Here is an 18,225-nt window from a genome sequence, read left to right as displayed (position 1 = left end):
TTCTCCAGGGCTCCCCTCTGACCCGTCGAGGCTGGTGTGCCCTCCTCCCTGATTTGGATATAGTACCATGTTCAGATCGATTGGAATACAGTGCTGGATTTCAAACCCGTTTAGGTAGCAAAACACCTGGAAGTTGTGGAGCTCTGTACAGAATGCCATGAAGTGCTGTTCATTTAGTTCCATTGTGTGAAATAGGAACACTTTTGTTAGCAGGAGAGCCAACTGTATCATGCGTGCATTATGTTTCAATCACAACCAAAACACAGGCTGTCAAGCTCCTGCACGCCTGCTGCCTCTGAGCCCCTCCACTTTCTTTTTTCAGGAAGAAGCATCTCCAAGCCTCTCAGAGCCCAATACAGAAATCTGGAGTTATCCTCGTCTCCTTCTTTCCCGGCTTGCCTACCCCCACTCCCATCCCACATCTATCCAGTGATCAAATTCCATGAAACTGACAGGTTAGCTACTGACTCTGAACATGTCTCTCCATTTTCATCCCTGCACCATCATTCAGAGGACCAGTATCTCTTATCTGAATTAAGTCACAACCTCATTTCCTGCTAACGTCCCCACTGACTGCACAGTTAGCAACTTTTCCTAAAAACTAATCCAATGGAGTCATTCCTCTGTACCTGAACTTTCAGGGACTCCAAGCTTATAAGATCCTTTCTGTCCCATGAAGAGCTCTCTGGTTTAATTTTCCCCAGCTTCTCCATCATGCTTTACAGTTTTAGCCAAACAGAATTGATCGCTATTTGGGACCACGTTGTGTTCCCTTCTGGCTGGGACGTAGCCCCTGGACTCAGTCGCCTGGCTCATTCTTCTGTCTGCTTCATCTCCGATGATGCCTCCCTCAGGAAGTCTTTTCCCTCTGAGATGGGATGCCCATTTCTCAGGGGTCTCAGTGCACAAAGGCACTCACCAGCTCTTCCTGGGGTCCTTGCAGCCTCCCAGCTGGTGACCTACCTGTCCACTTAGCAGCACCCTTCTATTCTCTGCAAGGCAGTCAGCCTCTTCTCTCTGAAAGACAAATCTCATTATGTGGCTCCTGCTGCCCTTGGGGTCAAGTCTAAACTCCTGGAGTGATTTATAAAGCCTTCTAGGCTCAAGCCCATTGCAGCCTCCAGTTCAACTCACTCCAAACTCTCTGCACTCCAGCTGCCCCGTATCCCCTGCTATCCCTCTCACACGGCACCCACTCTCCAGCTTCATCATTTGCTTACCTGCTTCCTATGTCTGGACCCTTCCCCTGGCTCCCAACTGTTTACCTGACTACACCCTGCAGGTGTCTGTTGAACGTCACTTCCTCAGGAAAGCCTTCTTTGAATCCCTAGACTAGGTTGTGTCTCTCTCCTCATTCCATTTTCTAACACCTACTGCTCAGACATTTAATTGCTTGGTTAATTGGCTATTGTTCCTGGTATATTTTTTTCCTGCCTGTTTCTGGCATTATATAGGACAATGTTCGATAAGCAATTATAGAATCAAGAGGAAATGAATGCATATTTCTGTTCTTACCACTAGAAGCTAGATCTCGCGGATTTGTGTGGGGCATGGGATGTGCTTAATTGTTTGTTGAATAAGTGGGTGAATAAATGATTAGCTGTTTTCAAGCTCATTGATTTTATTATACTTTAAAAAATGGTACTTTCTCATTTGTTTTACCATCAGCAAGAATCTGCTAGCAGAAGAGTGGCAGCAGGCTGCAATATTTCAAGAAAATTTGGGGATGCAAACTTAAAATCCTGAGGCTGGAGAATTCTCTTGTAACCTCCAGTGGTGGGTGTTAGCCCTGAGCCTCCCATGGATAGCAGCATGCTTTGGGAGGTCCTCCTGCTCACTCCCTGTGTCCATTTCTCCTGGCCAGAGCCTGGCCACCCAGTGGCCCCGCTGCCCCCATGGATCCGCTGAACCTGTCCTGGTATGATGACGATCCAGAGAGCCGGAACTGGAGCCGGCCCTTCAATGGGTCTGAAGGGAAGGCTGACAGGCCCCACTACAACTACTATGCCATGCTGCTCACCCTGCTCATCTTCGTCATCGTCTTTGGCAACGTGCTGGTGTGTATGGCTGTGTCCCGCGAGAAGGCGCTGCAGACCACCACCAACTACCTGATCGTCAGCCTCGCTGTGGCTGACCTCCTGGTGGCCACACTGGTCATGCCCTGGGTGGTCTACCTGGAGGTAGGTGTGGGCCCCCGCAGTGCTCTGGCACCTCCCCTGGAGACACTCCTCACTGGTTCCCATCCAGGGAGGAGTCCAGGCTCCTCACTGGTACCCCTCAAGAGTGTGTCATCTCAGGAAGGCCCTCTCTCCACTCTGGGCTCAGTCTCACAAAAATGGGTGGATCGTCTCCTTAACAGTCCCGACTACGGGTTATACGGTGCTTACTAAGTAAATGCCAGGGGCTTCCCAGGTGGTGCTAGGGGTAAACAACCTGCCTGCCAGTGCAGAAGATGTAAGCGATGTGGGTTCAATCCCTGGGTCGGGAAGATCCCCTGGAGAAGGAAATGGCACCCCACTCCTGTATTCTTGCCTGGAGAATCCCATGCACAGAGGAGCCTGGAGGGCTGCAGTCCATGGGGTTGCACAGAGTTGGGCATAACTGAAGCGTGTGCGCACTAAGTGTCAGGCCTTGTGTTAGTCCTTCAAAGACAGCATCTCCCCTCTGAGTCCTCACGGCATCTTCTAGACGGTGAGCTGGATGGTCAGAGAAGTTAGGTGACTTCTCCAGCTTCACGTGGTGACTGGAGCCAGGGCCCCAGAGTCGGTTCATTAGGTCACATGGAGAATGGGAGTCATTGACGAGGAAGCCCGAGGACGGCAGAGGCTTGTGCTCCCAGGCCTGACGTCTTCACCCCTCTCCCCCTGACTTCAGAATGGGGGCTGCAGCTCCACACTCTCCTCTCTGCCTCCCCACCCTACCGTGTGTCCGGGACCTCGAGGTTGAGGTGGCTGTCAACTGCACTCCAGCTCCTTTCTTCAGGAAGGACCACACAGTGATCCACTGCTTGGCTGGGGACAGAGCCCACCCAGCCCGAAGCCCCTGCTGTGGGCCAGGAGCTACCAGGCTCTTTACAGACCCACTCTCAGCAAATACTCCTGCTGCTCCTGCGTTGATACCATTCTTCACACTTTAAGGAAGGGGAAACAGAAGCTGTGAGTAGTTGCCTGTCTGTATCCAGATCACGCCGCAAAGGGAGAAACCTCTGGGATTCCCAAAGTGGGGCCCCGCCTCCAGGAGGACACACTCTAGAGGTGACAGGCAGATGAGGGGGGAACTGGGGTGGGCACGGGCTGGGTGCTCTTTTCTCTTCCCAGGGTTCTGTGGTGCTGTCTGGCTACATGGGAAACTGGGCAGATATTCAGATGCCCAGGTCACTAAGATCTCTGTGTCGTGAACTTCCTGCCCTGGATGCGAGGGGAAATTACCTGTGCTGTAGAGGCAAGCCCCTGCCTGGGAGGGAAAGGCTTCCACCTTTCAAAGAAAACAAGAAACTGTTGTTGGTTGAGGTTGAGCAGAGGAGACATCCAGGAGAAGAAGCAGAGGCGGGGAGGGGAGCTTGGTCCCTCTGTCTCCATGTCCCCAGGGCCTCCTGTTGTCACGACCACAGGGAGCTCTGGGCCATCACTCCCCTGGTTTCCTCTGGCATGACCCAGACAGGTTGTAGCTTTCAAAGTGACCGGAATGTTAAGAGAGAACCAGCAAGAAACAAACAGTAGAAACAACACAAGCTAAAAACACACAGGGATCAGGGGCCAGACATCTGGTTCCTCCATGATGGCATGTTCACGGGGACCCCGAGCCTTGGTCGGTCCCACGTCCTGTCTGAGGGCCTCTCCCTCCGGAACGCCTTTCTGTTTCTTGGGGGCTATTCCCCTCCTGCTCCCTTGTTAAGTGGGTTCCCAGGCCACAGACAAGTAGGAAAAAAATGATGGGTGTCTGGCCAAGCAAGTGACTTCTCTGTGCTTGGTCTTCTCATCTTCATAATGGAGATCATCACAGTACTTACGTCATAAGCACTGTTTGAGAATCACGTGGGTTAATATACAAAGAGTACTTAGAATAGCAGCAGGCACATAGTAAGCAGCGTGTGAAAGTAGCCATACAACGGTGATGAAGATGAAAGTGACGATAGATCATCACCACCCACCCCCCTCCAAACACACACACACTGAAGGACCCTCCCCGTGTCCAGGCAAAGAGATGCCCTCTTCCAGAGGAAGGCATCCTCTACCCAGGGCTCTGGGCGTGGGTTCTGGGGCTTTCAGACCCACCACCCCTACCTAGACCCTCTAAGGCAAGGCCCAACGTGTGTGTTAGGGCCCCTAGGAATCTTTAAGTCCTTCACACGGATATTTTAAACATTATCTGTTCACATTATTTTAAAGGTGAAGCTCAGTCTTTCAGGGGAGAGAGGAGAGTGGTAGTTCAGATAGCAGTGCCCAAACTCTCAAAACAAGAGCTGGACAGCGGGCCTTGCTTACATGACATCATCTCAGCTACTTATTGTCCCTAGAGAGTGTGGAGTCTCACCCTATGCCAATATCCTGTTAAAGCATCCTCTCAGCCTATACTGTGTTCTCTCCAGGAGATGCTCTGATTGTCCAGAGTTTTCCATCCGGTTCCATTTCCAGGGATGTTAAATCCTCTGATAACATCAGTCAGCACCCGGCTAGGTGGGACTGGATGTGCAGCCTTTATTCTGCTCAGAATAAGGAAAGCACGCTGGTTTTGGCGTGAGAGGACCCAGTTCCGGTCTTTACCCTTCCACTTGACATCTGGAGAAGCTGAGAGAAGAGAGCCAGTCGCTAGCCTGTGCTGTTTTGGCCTCACCGTCCTTTGAAGGGAGGGCTTGCTGGGTGCGTTTTCCAGAAGCACAGATGTAACAGACTCAGATCACAGTTACTGACTTAGTCAACAGCCTCGAGCATCCGCGGGGCTGGGGTCTGAGGCCCCGGCAGGACCATTACAGTGGAGTCTGATGGAGATGATAAAGCCGGTTCTGCAGATCCCAGCCTCGGGTGAGCAAGGATGTTGATGCACATTGTCAAAGGTTCCGAGGAAACAGCCCTGGAGTGGGGCTAGCAAGCTTGAGGGCCAGTCCTCCCTCTGCTACTAAATCACCAGGAGAGCCTGGACAAACCTTTTCCCTCCCTGACCTCAAGTTAGCCCACCTGTGCAGTTAAAGTTGCTCCTTTCCCAGTTTGTGCTTATCTAGGGCTTGTGCTTAGTCAGCCGTGTCCGACTCTGACCACACGGACTGTAGCCCACTAAGCTCCTCTATCCATGGGATTTTCCAGGCAAGAATACTATAGGAGTGGGTTGCTATTTCCTCCTCCAGGGGATCTTCCTGCTCCGGGAATCAAACCCGTGTCTCTTGCCTCTCCTGCATTGGCAGGCAGATATTTTACCACTAACGCCACAGGGAAAGCCCTGTTTATCTAAGGACTTCTTATGTAATTGTCTCCTCTTCTGACAAACTAGATGGTCCCTTCCAAGGCAGCTCGGAAGAGAGCATAGGATGTGCTGCCCCCAAAAGCTTGCTTCAAATCCCAGCCCTGCTACACATGATCTGGGTGTACTCCAGAGCTTCACCCCTCATCCAGGAGTGGGCGTAAGCAGCGCCCTCTTGCATGAGCTTTGCTGCTGCTAAGTCGCTTCAGTCCTGTCCGACTCTGTGCGACCCCATAGATGGCAGCCCACCAGGCTCCCACCATCCCTGGGATTCTCCAGGCAAGAACACTGGAGTGGGCTGCCATTTCCTTCTCCAATGCATGAAAGTGAAAAGTGAAAGTGAAGTAGCTCAGCCGTGTCCGACTCTTACCGACCCTATGGACTACAGCCCACCAGGCTCCTCTTTCCATGGGATTTTCCAGGCAAGAGTACTGGAGTGGGTTGCCACTGCCTTAAGTTACAATAAATGAGGTAAAGTGCTCACGGGAGATGTTCTATAAACAGTGGCTACCGACACACTTTCTTGAGCCTTTGATTCAGGAGCCCCAACCTGCGTTCTAGAGCAGCTGTTCCTGGGACGTTGCAGGAAGCCCCCCTCCCACTTCTGTGCTCCGGGAAACCCTTTAGGGACAGGGGTTGAGAGCTCCCTAAAGACTTGGTCCGGATTGTTCACCGCTGTGCCCCATAGTCTAGGACAGAGCTGAACACATAGTAAGATGCTCAGTAAGTGTCTGTTAGAAGTAAGGAAGGCAGGGAAGAGGGAAGGAAGTGAGGAGGATGGAGGAGACGACCCTGATATCTCAGACCTAGGTTGTTAGGTGAGTGAGAGCAGCTTGGAAATACTGGTCCTACCCTAGGAGGATGTCAAGGTGGGGCACAGAGCCAGGTGTGCCTGGGACTCTCCCAGGTGTGCCTTAAAGGTAGACTCTGTTGATGCCAGGGAAACCCCTCCTATCCCATGCCCCCCACCCTGGCTGTGTGCCTGCCTGGCCAGCGCTTAGATACCCTTGCCTCACGTGAGCCCCAGAGAGGGCAGTGCCACACAAGAGGCTTCCTGTCCAGAAAAAGCTACAGTTTCCTCCATGCACTGCCCACTGTCCTTATGCCAGCAATTGGTTTTATGCCTGCGAGCAACTAAGAGGGCAGCACCGAGAACGAGCTTTGTAATTAGCCCTGCTGTGCCCCACAGAGCGGCTACTGCTCTGAGCCCATCACCAGGACGGGCTTTCCTGCCCCTCTTTCTCTAATAGGTAGCGGCCCAAGTTGTATCTCCCTGTCTTGACTCTGTCCCCAGGGATGGGGCTGCTCCAAGCTTCCATAGCTGCCAGGGTAGCCTGCTAAGTGAATGTGTGTGTCTGTATGTGTAAAGGGGAGTTGTGGGGTGGGGGTGTGCATGTGGGCTATGTGTGTGTATGTCAGGGGAAAGAAGTGTGCAAAATGCTTGTGTCATAAGCTGGACTCATGGTTCTGCACTGAACAAGGGATGATTTATTATACATCTTCCCCAGCCCATTCTGTTCTTCCTAAAGCTTCCCCCTCTTTCATTCTCCAAGTGCAGCAAGGAGTAGAAATGTCTTCACTGTTTCCTAATCACCATTGCTCTTCACAGACACTTACTGAGTCCCAGGTCTGTGTCATACCCCATGCAGGGCACTGAAGGAGCAGCCCAGCCCACCACCCCCAGACACCTGGGCCAGGGCGAATCCAGAAACTGAGCTGGAAGGCCTTGGGTGAGTCCCCACCCTTTTCTGGGGCAGTTTCCCTATTGGTAACATGAGAGTCATAAAAGGTTTTACAGGTGAAGGTTCAAAGCTGCAGCACTTGTATAATTTCATCATCTTTCTTCTCCCAACTTCTTGGCACAGAGTGAGTGGCCTTACATGTCTAAGAGGAGAGGTGACCCGGGCAAGGACCTCATTCACCCACGAGCACAACTCCCCATGGCTGCCCCTTTTCTCCCCAGGCTGGAGACCCATCACTGAGACCCATCAGGCCTCAGCTGAGCCCGTCACCCCAGGAGACCAAGCTCTGGTGCATGGGCCAGTATCCTCTGTGGTCCACCCATTATGTTGCTTTGTCTCCAGGTGGTGGGCGAGTGGAAATTCAGCAGGATTCACTGTGACATCTTTGTCACCCTGGATGTCATGATGTGCACAGCCAGCATCCTGAACCTGTGTGCCATCAGCATCGACAGGTGAGCCCAGCCAGGGTGGGAGAGGCGACCCAGACCATCCACCTTGCGGGCTGCCCTGCCTCTCCTGCAGGGTCAGGCTCTATCCATGATGCTGTACGGCTGGCTGTGTGCCTGAGTCCATGTGTCTGTATGCACGTGTGTGTGCACGTGTGTCTGGCTGGGAGAGGACAGACCCCATAAAGGGAGGTGTCTGTGGACAGTGATGCGGCCAAGCATCCCTGGACAGAGATCAGCACAGAAGAGAAAGCGCTCGATGCGACTGCAGGAGGCCCTATCACTTCTTCCTTACATGACCTTGGGCAGATTGTGGATGTTCTTAGAACCCAAGTTTCATTGTCTAGAAACCAAGATGATGACACCTGCCCACATGGGACTCTACCATCAGTTGAGCGATTTCTGTCCCACATAGGGCACCTGGCCAAGGGGACTCAGGCTCAGCTCACTTTGCTAAGTTCTACATTTGGAGCCTTTTCCTAATTTGCACACACAGTCATATGGGCTTCCAGAAGCCCTGGCTCTCTGCCCTTCACAGAACTCTTGGAAGATGAGTGGAGCTGATGTCTGAGAAGTGCTGAGTAGAGCCATGTGTGGCATCAGAAACGATTACCGTTGTTATTCTTTTCTGCTGAATGACACCTAATCCTTGCTTTGTGGGACCCAGGTACCCATCCATCAATAAACACGTCTACCCTCCATGGGCCCAGCACAGGTGCAGCAGGTGCAGTTTCAAAGATGCAAAGACCCAGGCGACGACCCCTCAAGAAACCTAAAATCCAAGCAGGGAGACTGGAGTGGTAGACACAGTCTAGGATTGAATGGTAGCCTGTCAGTCATTAAGCACTTGATGAGTGTCACCAACTTCCTTGCTAAGTCCGTGACAGGAAAGGGTTGATTTCGGGTAAACAGGAGGGGGACCAATTTTCCATCCACCCAAAGTGGGGTGTCTCTGTGGAGTGAGGAGTCCCTGGGCCTGCGCCCCAGACTCAGGGGCCACACCCCGCGCCCTTGCAGGTACACAGCCGTGGCCATGCCCATGCTCTACAACACACGTTACAGCTCTAAGCGCCGAGTCACGGTCATGATCGCCATCGTCTGGGTTCTGTCCTTCACCATCTCCTGCCCGATGCTCTTCGGACTCAACAACACAGGTGAGTCCTGCCTCTGTCCTCCTGGAGCTCAGCGGCCCCTGAGGGAGCCGAACCCTGGCGTGGACATGGGTGGTGGCCCACCAAGAGCCTGTTCACCACCTTAGACTGAAGCCAGGCTGAGTCTCCTGGGTCAGGGTGACTCAGGTCTCCTGGATTGTTCCTGGTGAGGTCAGAGAGGAAAAATGGCTTGGAGCACAATGGTATTGGGTGAGGAATGGGGATAATGTTTCAGGAGGATGGCTGGCAATTTTCAACTTTGTTTATTAAATTGGAGCCGACCAGACAGCCTGGCAGACTGCATGTCTGTGCCTGTCTGTATGTGTGCGAGCACCCAGGGTGGGAGGCTGCTGGGCCTCCATCACCCCTGATAATGAAGCTTCAGCCCCAAGGGCTGGCCAAACTCACCTGGAGCAGAAAAGGTAGAAGAAAGTAAGAGGCTAGCCCATCGTGACCAGGTCCTGTGTGAGGCAGTCAGGAGCATCTCAGACAGAGAGGGCACAGCTGCCACGTGGGAGCCTCTGGGGGCTCATCATGCCTCACATAATGCCTGGCACATAACGCCAGCGTGCCTCTGGAGACCATTACTGGACAGGACACAAGGAAGACTCAAAAGCATGTGGTTCAAAATCTAAGTGTCATGGGAACGTGAAGAAGCAGGAATGGGGCTAAACATGGTTGAATTAATCTGGAAAGGCCCTGGGAGACAGCACAGTCATCTCCTAGATCTGGCAGGGAACTTGGAAAGCCAGTGGAACACAGGTTGAGCCCAGCAAACAGGACCAAGTGGTCTTGTTCCTAAAATTAAAAGGTGTCAGATCCCCACCCCGCACAATACACAGGAAAGCTAAAATAATAATCTACTTTATAAAAATTGTTTTCTCCCATTATTTTTTCCAAAAAAACCCCGTGGCTCCACTTGTGGGCTCATGGATGACAAAATCAGTGAGGAAGCAACGAGGGGTTATTAATGGAAACACTTGGAAGCAGCTTTTTGTTCATGGTTGTTTTTAAAACTCTGATTGGTGCATCTGTTTACATCTAACGCTTCCAGGCCACCTTAGGCATCTAGCCTACTCTCTGTAACACTGCTCCTTGGCGGCAGGGAGGCACGGTGGCCGCAGGCTGGGGGCGCCTCGCCGACGCACCCACCCCCGGGGCTTTCTTCCTCCTCCCCAGACCAGAATGAGTGCATCATCGCCAACCCCGCCTTCGTGGTCTACTCCTCCATCGTCTCCTTCTACGTGCCCTTCATCGTCACCCTGCTGGTCTACATCAAGATCTACATCGTCCTCCGAAGGCGGCGCAAGCGCGTCAACACCAAGCGCAGCAGCCGGGCTTTCCGGGCCAACCTGAAGGCCCCGCTCAAGGTCCCGGGACCACCCTCCCCAATGTCTCTGCCTCACCGTGACGCGGGGGCGGGGCGGGGCGGGGCGGGGTGGGCTGGGGTCCAAGCTGAAGGAGCCACAAGGAAGGCAGATTTCAGAGCTGGGACCTCAGTGAGCAACTTGAGTCTCCAGGACCGGGAGGTGGGGAGGGGGTGGAGACCACCTGGGAGGAAACCTTTGTCTGAGCGCAGCAGCTCAGGAGGAGGCTTGCTCCTCTCCTTTGCTTTCCTTCCTCTTCCTTCGCTCACTCTAGCCTTCCATCTCCATTTCCGTCCCTCTGACGCCTTCATCCCATCTTCTTTCTTTTCCGCCATCCTCTTCTGTGCAAACCTCCTTCTGCTCACCCGCTCTCACCTGCTTCCCTCCTCTGCCCCCTTTGCATTTCCACCCTTGTGTCTTGTGACTTCTTGCTCCCCTCCCTCCCCACTCAGCCCTCCCAGAGGAAGATGGTATGTGGGCACAGAAGGAATAAGAGCTTGGGGCTTAGATACATCATGTTCAAATCCTGGCACTGCTGCTTTCTTGCTGAGTGACCTTGGGCAAGTTGCTTAACCTCTCTGAGCCTCCGTCTTCTCATCTGTTAAGTGTGAATAAGAATACCGATCTCACAGGGTGGTCTTGAGGATTCAGCGTGAGAGGGACTGGGCATGCCCAGTAGTGTGCCAGATCCTTAGCAGCTGCCACTTAAAAGTCAGAGTCCTGTTGACCCTTCTCCAGCCCACCTCATCACTTCACAGTACTGACCTTCAACCTTGCCTCAGTTGCCTGCTCAGGCCCCACCCTCCTAATCTCTGCGTTTCTCTGAGCTCCTGTGCCCAGTCTGACTACCCTGCATTGGGTTTCTGTTCCCACCCCCCTCCCCATCATGACCCATGTGCTGGCTCACTCCACAGGGCAACTGTACTCACCCCGAGGACATGAAACTCTGCACGGTTATCATGAAGTCTAATGGAAGTTTCCCAGTGAACAGGCGGAGAGTGGTAAGTGTTCAGGTCAGGGACCCAGAGCCCGGTCTGTCTGCCTCCAGGGAAACGACCTGCCATGATTCTCAGAGACCTCACCAGCTGGTCTGAGGGATAAGCCCCTCCCAGGACCCCCACTTTGCCTCAGCTGGGGCCAAGCTCACCACACACACTCATAAGTAGGCGTGGAGCAGGACAGTTCAATTAATTCTACAGGGCACAAAGAATTACCCTTAGTGCAAGGAGGTGGATGGAGAAAGCACTTGGCCATAGAACAATAATATTAATGGCTATGACCATTAATTGAATACCTACCATCTTTCTATTTTCTCATCAAATCCTCACAGCGACCCTGAGAGGTAAGTCTTATTGATTTTATGGATCTTCATTTTACAGAAGAGGAAACAGAGGCTCAGAGAGGTTAGGTAACTCACCCGAGGCTAAATAGCAAGAGAATGAATAGCTGAGCCCAGACCTAAGTGACTCTCTGAAACCCATGCCCATGTTCTTTTTACTTGCACATACTGCCTGACAGACAGGCAGGTTTGGGGGCTGGAAGCTGGGAGCTCGTGGCAGGAGGGAGAGAGCAAAGCACTCGGGGCTCACAGTGCAGTGCAGCCTGTAATTAGAGCCCAGAAACCCACAATCCCAGCAGATCCCAGGCTGTGCCCAGGGATAGTAGCACTGGGGTCCAGGCAGCAGATGTCCCTTCCACCAGCACGAGCAGAGGATGGGGACCAGGGAACACACAGAGAACTGTACACCAAGTCCAGGTCAGGTGTCTTCTGCAAGCAGGGCCCCCGCTTGTCATCTGAGCAGTTGATGCTCACCTGAAAAGGCAGGACTCCACGGGACCATTTGAGGGCAAGGATCAGGGCACAGTGAGGCTGCATTCCAGAAGCTCAGGCTGAGACCCCAAAGCCTGGAATAAGGGGACATGGGGAAGGACCTGAGGAGCCGTGAAGACCTGAGGTCAAGGCCCTCCAGATCAGCCCAGCAGGGAAGATGTGGGGATAGAGGGGTTCGCCCTTCGGCACCTCCAGCAGTCTAGCAGGAGAAGTGGCGCTCACCTGTGAGTGCTGGCGCAAGTGCCTCGGGTGAGCCGGGGCAGGAAGAACAGGGTGCCCTCTCTGTGGTTAGAACATGAGCTCCTGGAGAGGCAGGCACTAAATGTTAATCACTAACTCACTCTTAGCATCCAGCTGGGCTCCTGGCATTCAGCCTGGCACTCAGCAAGGGTTGTTCAGCTCCTGGAAGAGAAGTGCCTGGGCATGAAGCCCCCACAGAGTGGTGGTGGGATCCCTGAGGCTGCTTGAGGATTGCTCCAGGAAGGGGCTTGGGGGTAACCCGGCTGGTGGAGGCTGCTGTGGGCCCTGGGTCCTGTACCTACACAGCCCTTGCCTCCCAGTGACCATCCCCCTTGCCTCTCTGGCAGAGGGACCCTGGGATGCTTGCAGGGGTCTCCAGAGGAGATAAGGGAACCTGAGTGAGGCCAGGTGAGGCCAGGTGAGGCCAGGTGAGGCCAAGGAGGCTAGGTGAGGCTGGGTGGCAGAGGGCTGAGAGCTTGCTTGGCTCCACCCGGTGCTCTCTGCCTCTGTGCAGGAGGCCGCCCGCCGAGCCCAGGAGCTAGAGATGGAGATGCTCTCCAGCACCAGCCCGCCCGAGAGGACCCGATACAGCCCCATCGCCCCCAGCCACCACCAGCTGACCCTCCCCGACCCATCCCACCACGGCCTCCACAGCACACCCGACAGCCCCGCCAAGCCAGAGAAGAACGGGCATGCCAAAGACCACCCCAAGATTGCCAAGATCTTTGAGATCCAGTCCATGCCCAATGGCAAAACCCGGACCTCTCTCAAGACCATGAGCCGCAGGAAGCTCTCCCAGCAGAAGGAGAAGAAGGCCACCCAGATGCTCGCCATTGTTCTTGGTGCGTCAGCCCTGGCCGCTGGCCACAGCCCTGCCCTGCCCAACCCTGGCTGGGCGACGGACCCAGCAATACAGGCCCCCTTACCTGTCATCGCTCCCTAACCAGGGCTGGTAGATCACAGGTCAAACCCAATGACATTCCTGACTAGGTAGATGCTATAATTATCTCATTTTAAAGGCGGGGAAACTGAGGTTCAGAGGGCTTGTGTCACTTGATTAGAGAGAATGTGTGACTTAAACTCAGGCAGCATTCTTGCCTGGAGAATCCCATGGACAGAAGAGCCTGGCGGGCTGCAGTCCATAGAGCTGCAGAGTCGGGACAGCAGTGAAGCAACTTAGCACGCAGGCAAGCACGTGCGGATTCTAGAATCTGAACTTGACCACTGTTCCATCGTGGCTCTGAGAACCTAGTGACCCTGAGCAAGCCACTTCTCCCGATCTCCTTGTCAGCAGAGTAGACTACCTCTCAGGGTTGTTGTGGTCATTAAGTGATGCACGGTGGTGAAAGCATTTTACCACTGCAAGTCAGTACCTTGCACTGTTGTGAATGCTGCTATTGTTGAGGAATCAGGAAGTTTTCCTGCCTCAACCAAGACCCAGCGGAACCAACGCTGTGAACAATTAAAGGGGCAGTGAGGAATCCCCGCAACCGCCCCCAACCCCTCCTCCCCTGAGCTAAATGAGGGTGAGCGAGACAAGGCTTTTGGGCTGCGCCTTGGTGCCTGGGCGGGGCTGCAGCAAGCGATCCGGTCAGGTCCCCTGCCCCTCCCCCACCCCGTGCGCCCTCGGGCCCGCTCTTCCCGCCCGCCCGCCCGCCCCCGCTGGGCCCCCTGACCGCCCTCCTCTCCCGCAGGTGTGTTCATCATCTGCTGGCTGCCCTTCTTCATCACCCACATCCTGAACATACACTGTGACTGCAACATCCCGCCCGTGCTGTACAGCGCCTTCACGTGGCTGGGCTACGTCAACAGCGCCGTGAACCCCATCATCTACACCACCTTCAACATCGAGTTCCGCAAGGCCTTCCTGAAGATCCTACACTGCTGACCCTGCTGCCTACCTGCACAGCAGCCCGCCTCTCCCCTTCTCTGCCCCGCGGCCCCGCCTGGGGCCCCGGGAGCCGCGCGCAAGGGGGGCGCAGGGCAGCCTCGGCCATGTCCTTGCCCGCGGGCCCTGCAGTGTTAGCTTGGCCCCCGCCCCGCACCATCCGCGCATCTTGGAGCGGCGGCGGGCAGCGCTAGAGAGCGAGACGCCACGGGCGGACCGGGCTCAGGGGCAGCTCACGGGGCCCCCCCGCCCACTCCCAGACCCTCGCTCCTTGGCACCAAACACGCAGCTGCCTTCTCCGACCTTTCTCTGGGGCTCTGGGGCTCTGGGGCTGCGGGGCCAGTATTGAGGCTCGGAGGCCTGGTTTTCACAGGCCGCTCCGGAGCCGGCAGTGGGGAGGGGTGGACAGTCACAGCTCCCCAGGGCCCACACCTGAGAAGCCAGAGCTCTGGCCACGGCCGCAGGCAGTGTCAGGCCTGGGAGACCTGCGTACACCCCAGCTCTGGACGGACCCCAGAGAAGCAGAAGCCCAGACTCCTCACCCCTTCTCCCACCTGGCCTGGCAGGAGCTGCTCAGTTAGGCACAGCAGTGGTCCTGATCCACCCGCTCACCGCGAGGTTTCCACGCCCCTGAGATGGAGGAGCCCCTGTCTCCAAGGGCCTGGGCGGGGGTCCTGTGTGGAGAGAACGCCCCCACCCCAAGCCCACTTTGCTGACGGACACGGGTACAGCCCTTCTCTTAGCAAATGCTGGGCCAGCGGGGGCTCGGGCAGAGAAGGCGGGCTCGTCACATGTCTGGGGCCGGGGTTGGCGGTATCTGGGGTCGGGGTTGGAGGTGTCTGGGGTCCTTGGCGGGGGGCCTGCCACCCTCTGCCGCAAACCACTGTCCCTTTCTCTTCCTCCCGCCTCTTCGCAGTCCCGTCCCCTTTCTCTGTTGCCTCTGCCTTAGAGGAGCCCACGGCTGAGCAGCTGCTGAGGGGAGAGGAGAAGCCTCTCCTCAGGCCCCACACTCTGTAACGTCACCACACATGCTCCACACCAATAAAACTTTGACAAGAGTCCCCTCCAGGCTCCCTCGGGCGGGGGGTGCAGTGTCCCCTCCGTCCTCCACATCGGGTGTGGCCAGGGCTCTGTGTGTGGGGGGCTGAGAGCTGGAGAGACCCCGGGGGGGCGGCCCTTGACACCGTCAGAGGGACAGGACTGGGTGCTGGTGGGGAGAGGGGAGGAGCACGGGCTGTGCCAGGAGGACCAGGAGAAGAGGCACGTGCCTGTGTGTGTCCCGCTCATCCCGGCCCCTCCTTCCCAGTGGACCTGAGCGCTCAGTGCTGCTGTGGGGTGGCCCTGCGCTTCAGCTGTCAGCCAGGATGGCGGGCAGAACATTTCCAGTGGGAATCGTGTGGAGTCCCCAGGGCTCCCTAATCACCAGAGCTGCAGGGCAAGCCAGACTGCCCCCTGCCCTTTGCCTCCTGTCTCCAGGTCCGAGCACCTCTGCAGGCCCAGGCTTCAGCCCTGCTCACCCACCGGGGCAGACGAGGCTTCTGGAAACAGTGGCCTTCGAGGTGCGGCCCTGCCCGGGTCTGTGTATGCCCCTTGCCCTGTCTGGTATCAGGACCCACTTGCTGCGCAACGTGGCCTGGTATCTTCTTGCCTCCTGCCCTCCAGACCGGTCACAGCTCCAAGCCTTCTGGGGCCATGACTCGGTACTGACCCAACAACAGAAGTTTGGCTTTTAAAAAATGAAATATAAAATCAAGCCGGTGAAGGAGGAATATTCTTACCAGCTTGAGAATAACAGCGGTGGTAACAAACAGGGTGCTGGCACCCACGGGCTCAGGCTCCTGGGAGCTGTCAGGGCGTAATTTGCATGCTAAATACAATATTTTTAGCACCAAAAGTTTGGAGCACTTGACTTGCCCTGAACACTTAATTATGGACTTTGATCTTCTCCCTGAACCTGAACATAGTGCTAAGCCCGGGGAGAGGCTCCTGTCCCCAGAACACCTGATTCCAGAAGATGGGCAGAGCAGGCTCCGAGTCTAGCTCAGGGGAGGGGGTCGATAACCCAGCCACCCCATCCTGGGAAAGGCATTAGGTCCCCAAGGGGGCTAGCACCCCCAGGGACCTCCCAGCTCTGTTATGCAGCCCGGAGTCAAGGCACATGCATGAGGGCACGTGCACGCACACACCTGTTCGTGCACACACACACCTGTTCGTGCACACACACATGCGTGCACACAGAGTCTATAAATGATATTGACCTGGAACGGAAGCTTAAGAACTCCTGTTAGCGTTAGAAATCTTAGGGGGTCACACAGGGTGGAAGAGATGACAAAAGGATGGAGAGAGAACAAGAGGAAGAAAGAGAGGCGGGAGGGAGGGAGGAAAGAGGACGGGAGGCAGGGAAGGTAGCCTGAAGAGCAGGTGGGGAAGAGCACTGACAGGAGAGGGGAAGAGGGCAGGCAGGGGTGGGAGGCGGGGCAGGGAAAGCTGCCCACAGCTGTCACGAAGCTTCACGTCTCTGTGCCAGACAGCAGATTGACAGCTGGAGTGGGCAGGGGGCGGGCTGGGCTCCACCTCCTCCCCCCTCAGTGCTTCGGGGGCAAAGGGGTGGCGGGGGACCCGGGAACACCAAGGTGGAAGGGGGTGGCCCAGGCTCTGGCTGTCTCCCCAGAGGGCCCGACAGCCCACGTCTGCCCCGATCAGCGAGGGCAGAAGGGAGCCCCAGGCTGGGCATAGCAGCCCTCTGATTTTCTCTTTCCTGGCCATTCTCCTGTGCTTCTGCCTCCATGCCCGTCTTTGTCTGCAGAACACCTTTTAATCAAAGGATCGTTGATCTGCCTTTATGGAACACGGAGTCGACACGCCGGGCGTCCTCCCCTAGCGTGCAGCCAGGAAGCATCACTTAAGGGAGGAGCCTTCCTGGTCAGGCACGGTGGGGCGCCGTGCAGCCATCCTCTCAGATGTCTGCTTGTGGCCGCAAGTCTCCAAAGCTTCAGTCCCTTATTCATCCCCTGCTGGGCTCTGGAGAGGTTCCAGGTGGCTGCAGGCTCAGGAGATGTCCCAGGAATTGAGAAGCCAGTAGTGCAGGATAAACTGTATCCATTCATCCATCCATCCCCCCAGCACGGTCTTACTCGGTGAATATTCACTGAGCAACTGTTTATGGTACTCCAGACCCTGAGCGAAGCGCTAGGAACGAGCAGTGAAGAAGGGGGTTACCATCCCTGCTTCTGTGGAGTTCGCAACCCAGTGGATGTCGGGCGTCAGCCCAACACTCACACAACAGTGGTGAAAGCTCTGGGCAGAGTCCCAGCTGGGCGCAGCGACCACTGTCACGGGCACACGATGCCCAGCCCCGTGGCGCTCTTTACCTAGATGACTCGGGCGACTCGGGAGGTAGCAGCCCCAGCGTGGCTTGACCTGGGAGCAAATAGGTAGGGACCTGGGGAGGGCAGGAAGTCTGATGGCAGAGGACTTCCTTGATGGTGGGGCGGAGGCCCCTGGAAGCGACTGCACGTTCTGCTCCGGGTGGGCTCAGAACAGGGCAGTCAGCTGCCTGCACCCAGGGGCTTTGAGGACTGTCATGCTTTGGGGGTCTTTCCAGGCCCACCTACCTGGGTTGCCTTCCCACACCACCCCTGTCCTGGGGAAGTGTTGCCTGGCCTGTGCCCCGCTGCCTCTCCACCCTCCTGAGCCCAGGACCCAGGCTGTGGCCATGGTGTTAGCAGACACCTTTGCCTCCCATGCCGTCCTGTCCTCCTTGTGACCCCCGGTGGTCAGCCCATATGACCCCCCATTACAGAAAAGAGACCTTTCAAGTAGGGAGGGTGGTGGTCAGGTGTCAAGGCTGGCCTTTGAGCCCAGGCCTTTCAACTCTGCATCTGATGTTATTCATCCAGCCCCTTCCCTGACCAGCCAGCCCTGGGTGAAGTTAGGAGAGGGCACTATAGTCAGGAAAAAATTGTTTTTAAAGAGGAGAGAGAAAAAGAAAACCATCTGGGACCAGACTTTTAGGATGTGGCCCGTAGGGTGACTGTGAATAGAACAATGACCATTTGGGCAGCTGGACCACATGAGTATGTGATGGGGGTGGACGTGCAGGTTAG

The 18,225-nt window shown here is 55.6% G+C and overlaps 1 protein-coding gene across 1 annotated transcript; it reads left to right on the top strand.

Moving 5' to 3' along the window:
- The first annotated feature begins 1,868 nt into the window (after nucleotides 1-1,868).
- Nucleotides 1,869-14,119, top strand: DRD2 (dopamine receptor D2). The gene is made up of 7 exons (XM_052652892.1): nucleotides 1,869-2,180; nucleotides 7,539-7,648; nucleotides 8,660-8,796; nucleotides 9,973-10,163; nucleotides 11,075-11,161; nucleotides 12,746-13,073; nucleotides 13,926-14,119. The coding sequence occupies exons 1-7, from the start codon at nucleotides 1,896-1,898 to the stop codon at nucleotides 14,117-14,119; spliced, it is 1,332 nt and encodes a 443-aa protein (XP_052508852.1). The 5' UTR covers nucleotides 1,869-1,895.
- Nucleotides 14,120-18,225: the final 4,106 nt, after the last annotated feature.

Source organism: Budorcas taxicolor, chromosome 15 (genome assembly GCF_023091745.1).
Source record: "Budorcas taxicolor isolate Tak-1 chromosome 15, Takin1.1, whole genome shotgun sequence".
Taxonomy (NCBI): domain Eukaryota; kingdom Metazoa; phylum Chordata; class Mammalia; order Artiodactyla; family Bovidae; genus Budorcas; species Budorcas taxicolor.
This window is presented reverse-complemented; position numbering and strand designations above follow the sequence as displayed.

Coding starts and splice junctions, on each gene's coding strand:
- DRD2 (XM_052652892.1), top strand. CDS start 1,896: ATGGATCCGCTGAACCTGTCCTGGTATGATGACGATCCAGAGAGCCGG. Junction 7,649..8,659: donor TGTGCCATCAGCATCGACAG/GTGAGCCCAGCC, acceptor GCGCCCTTGCAG/GTACACAGCCGTGGCCATGC. Junction 13,074..13,925: donor GATGCTCGCCATTGTTCTTG/GTGCGTCAGCCC, acceptor CCTCTCCCGCAG/GTGTGTTCATCATCTGCTGG.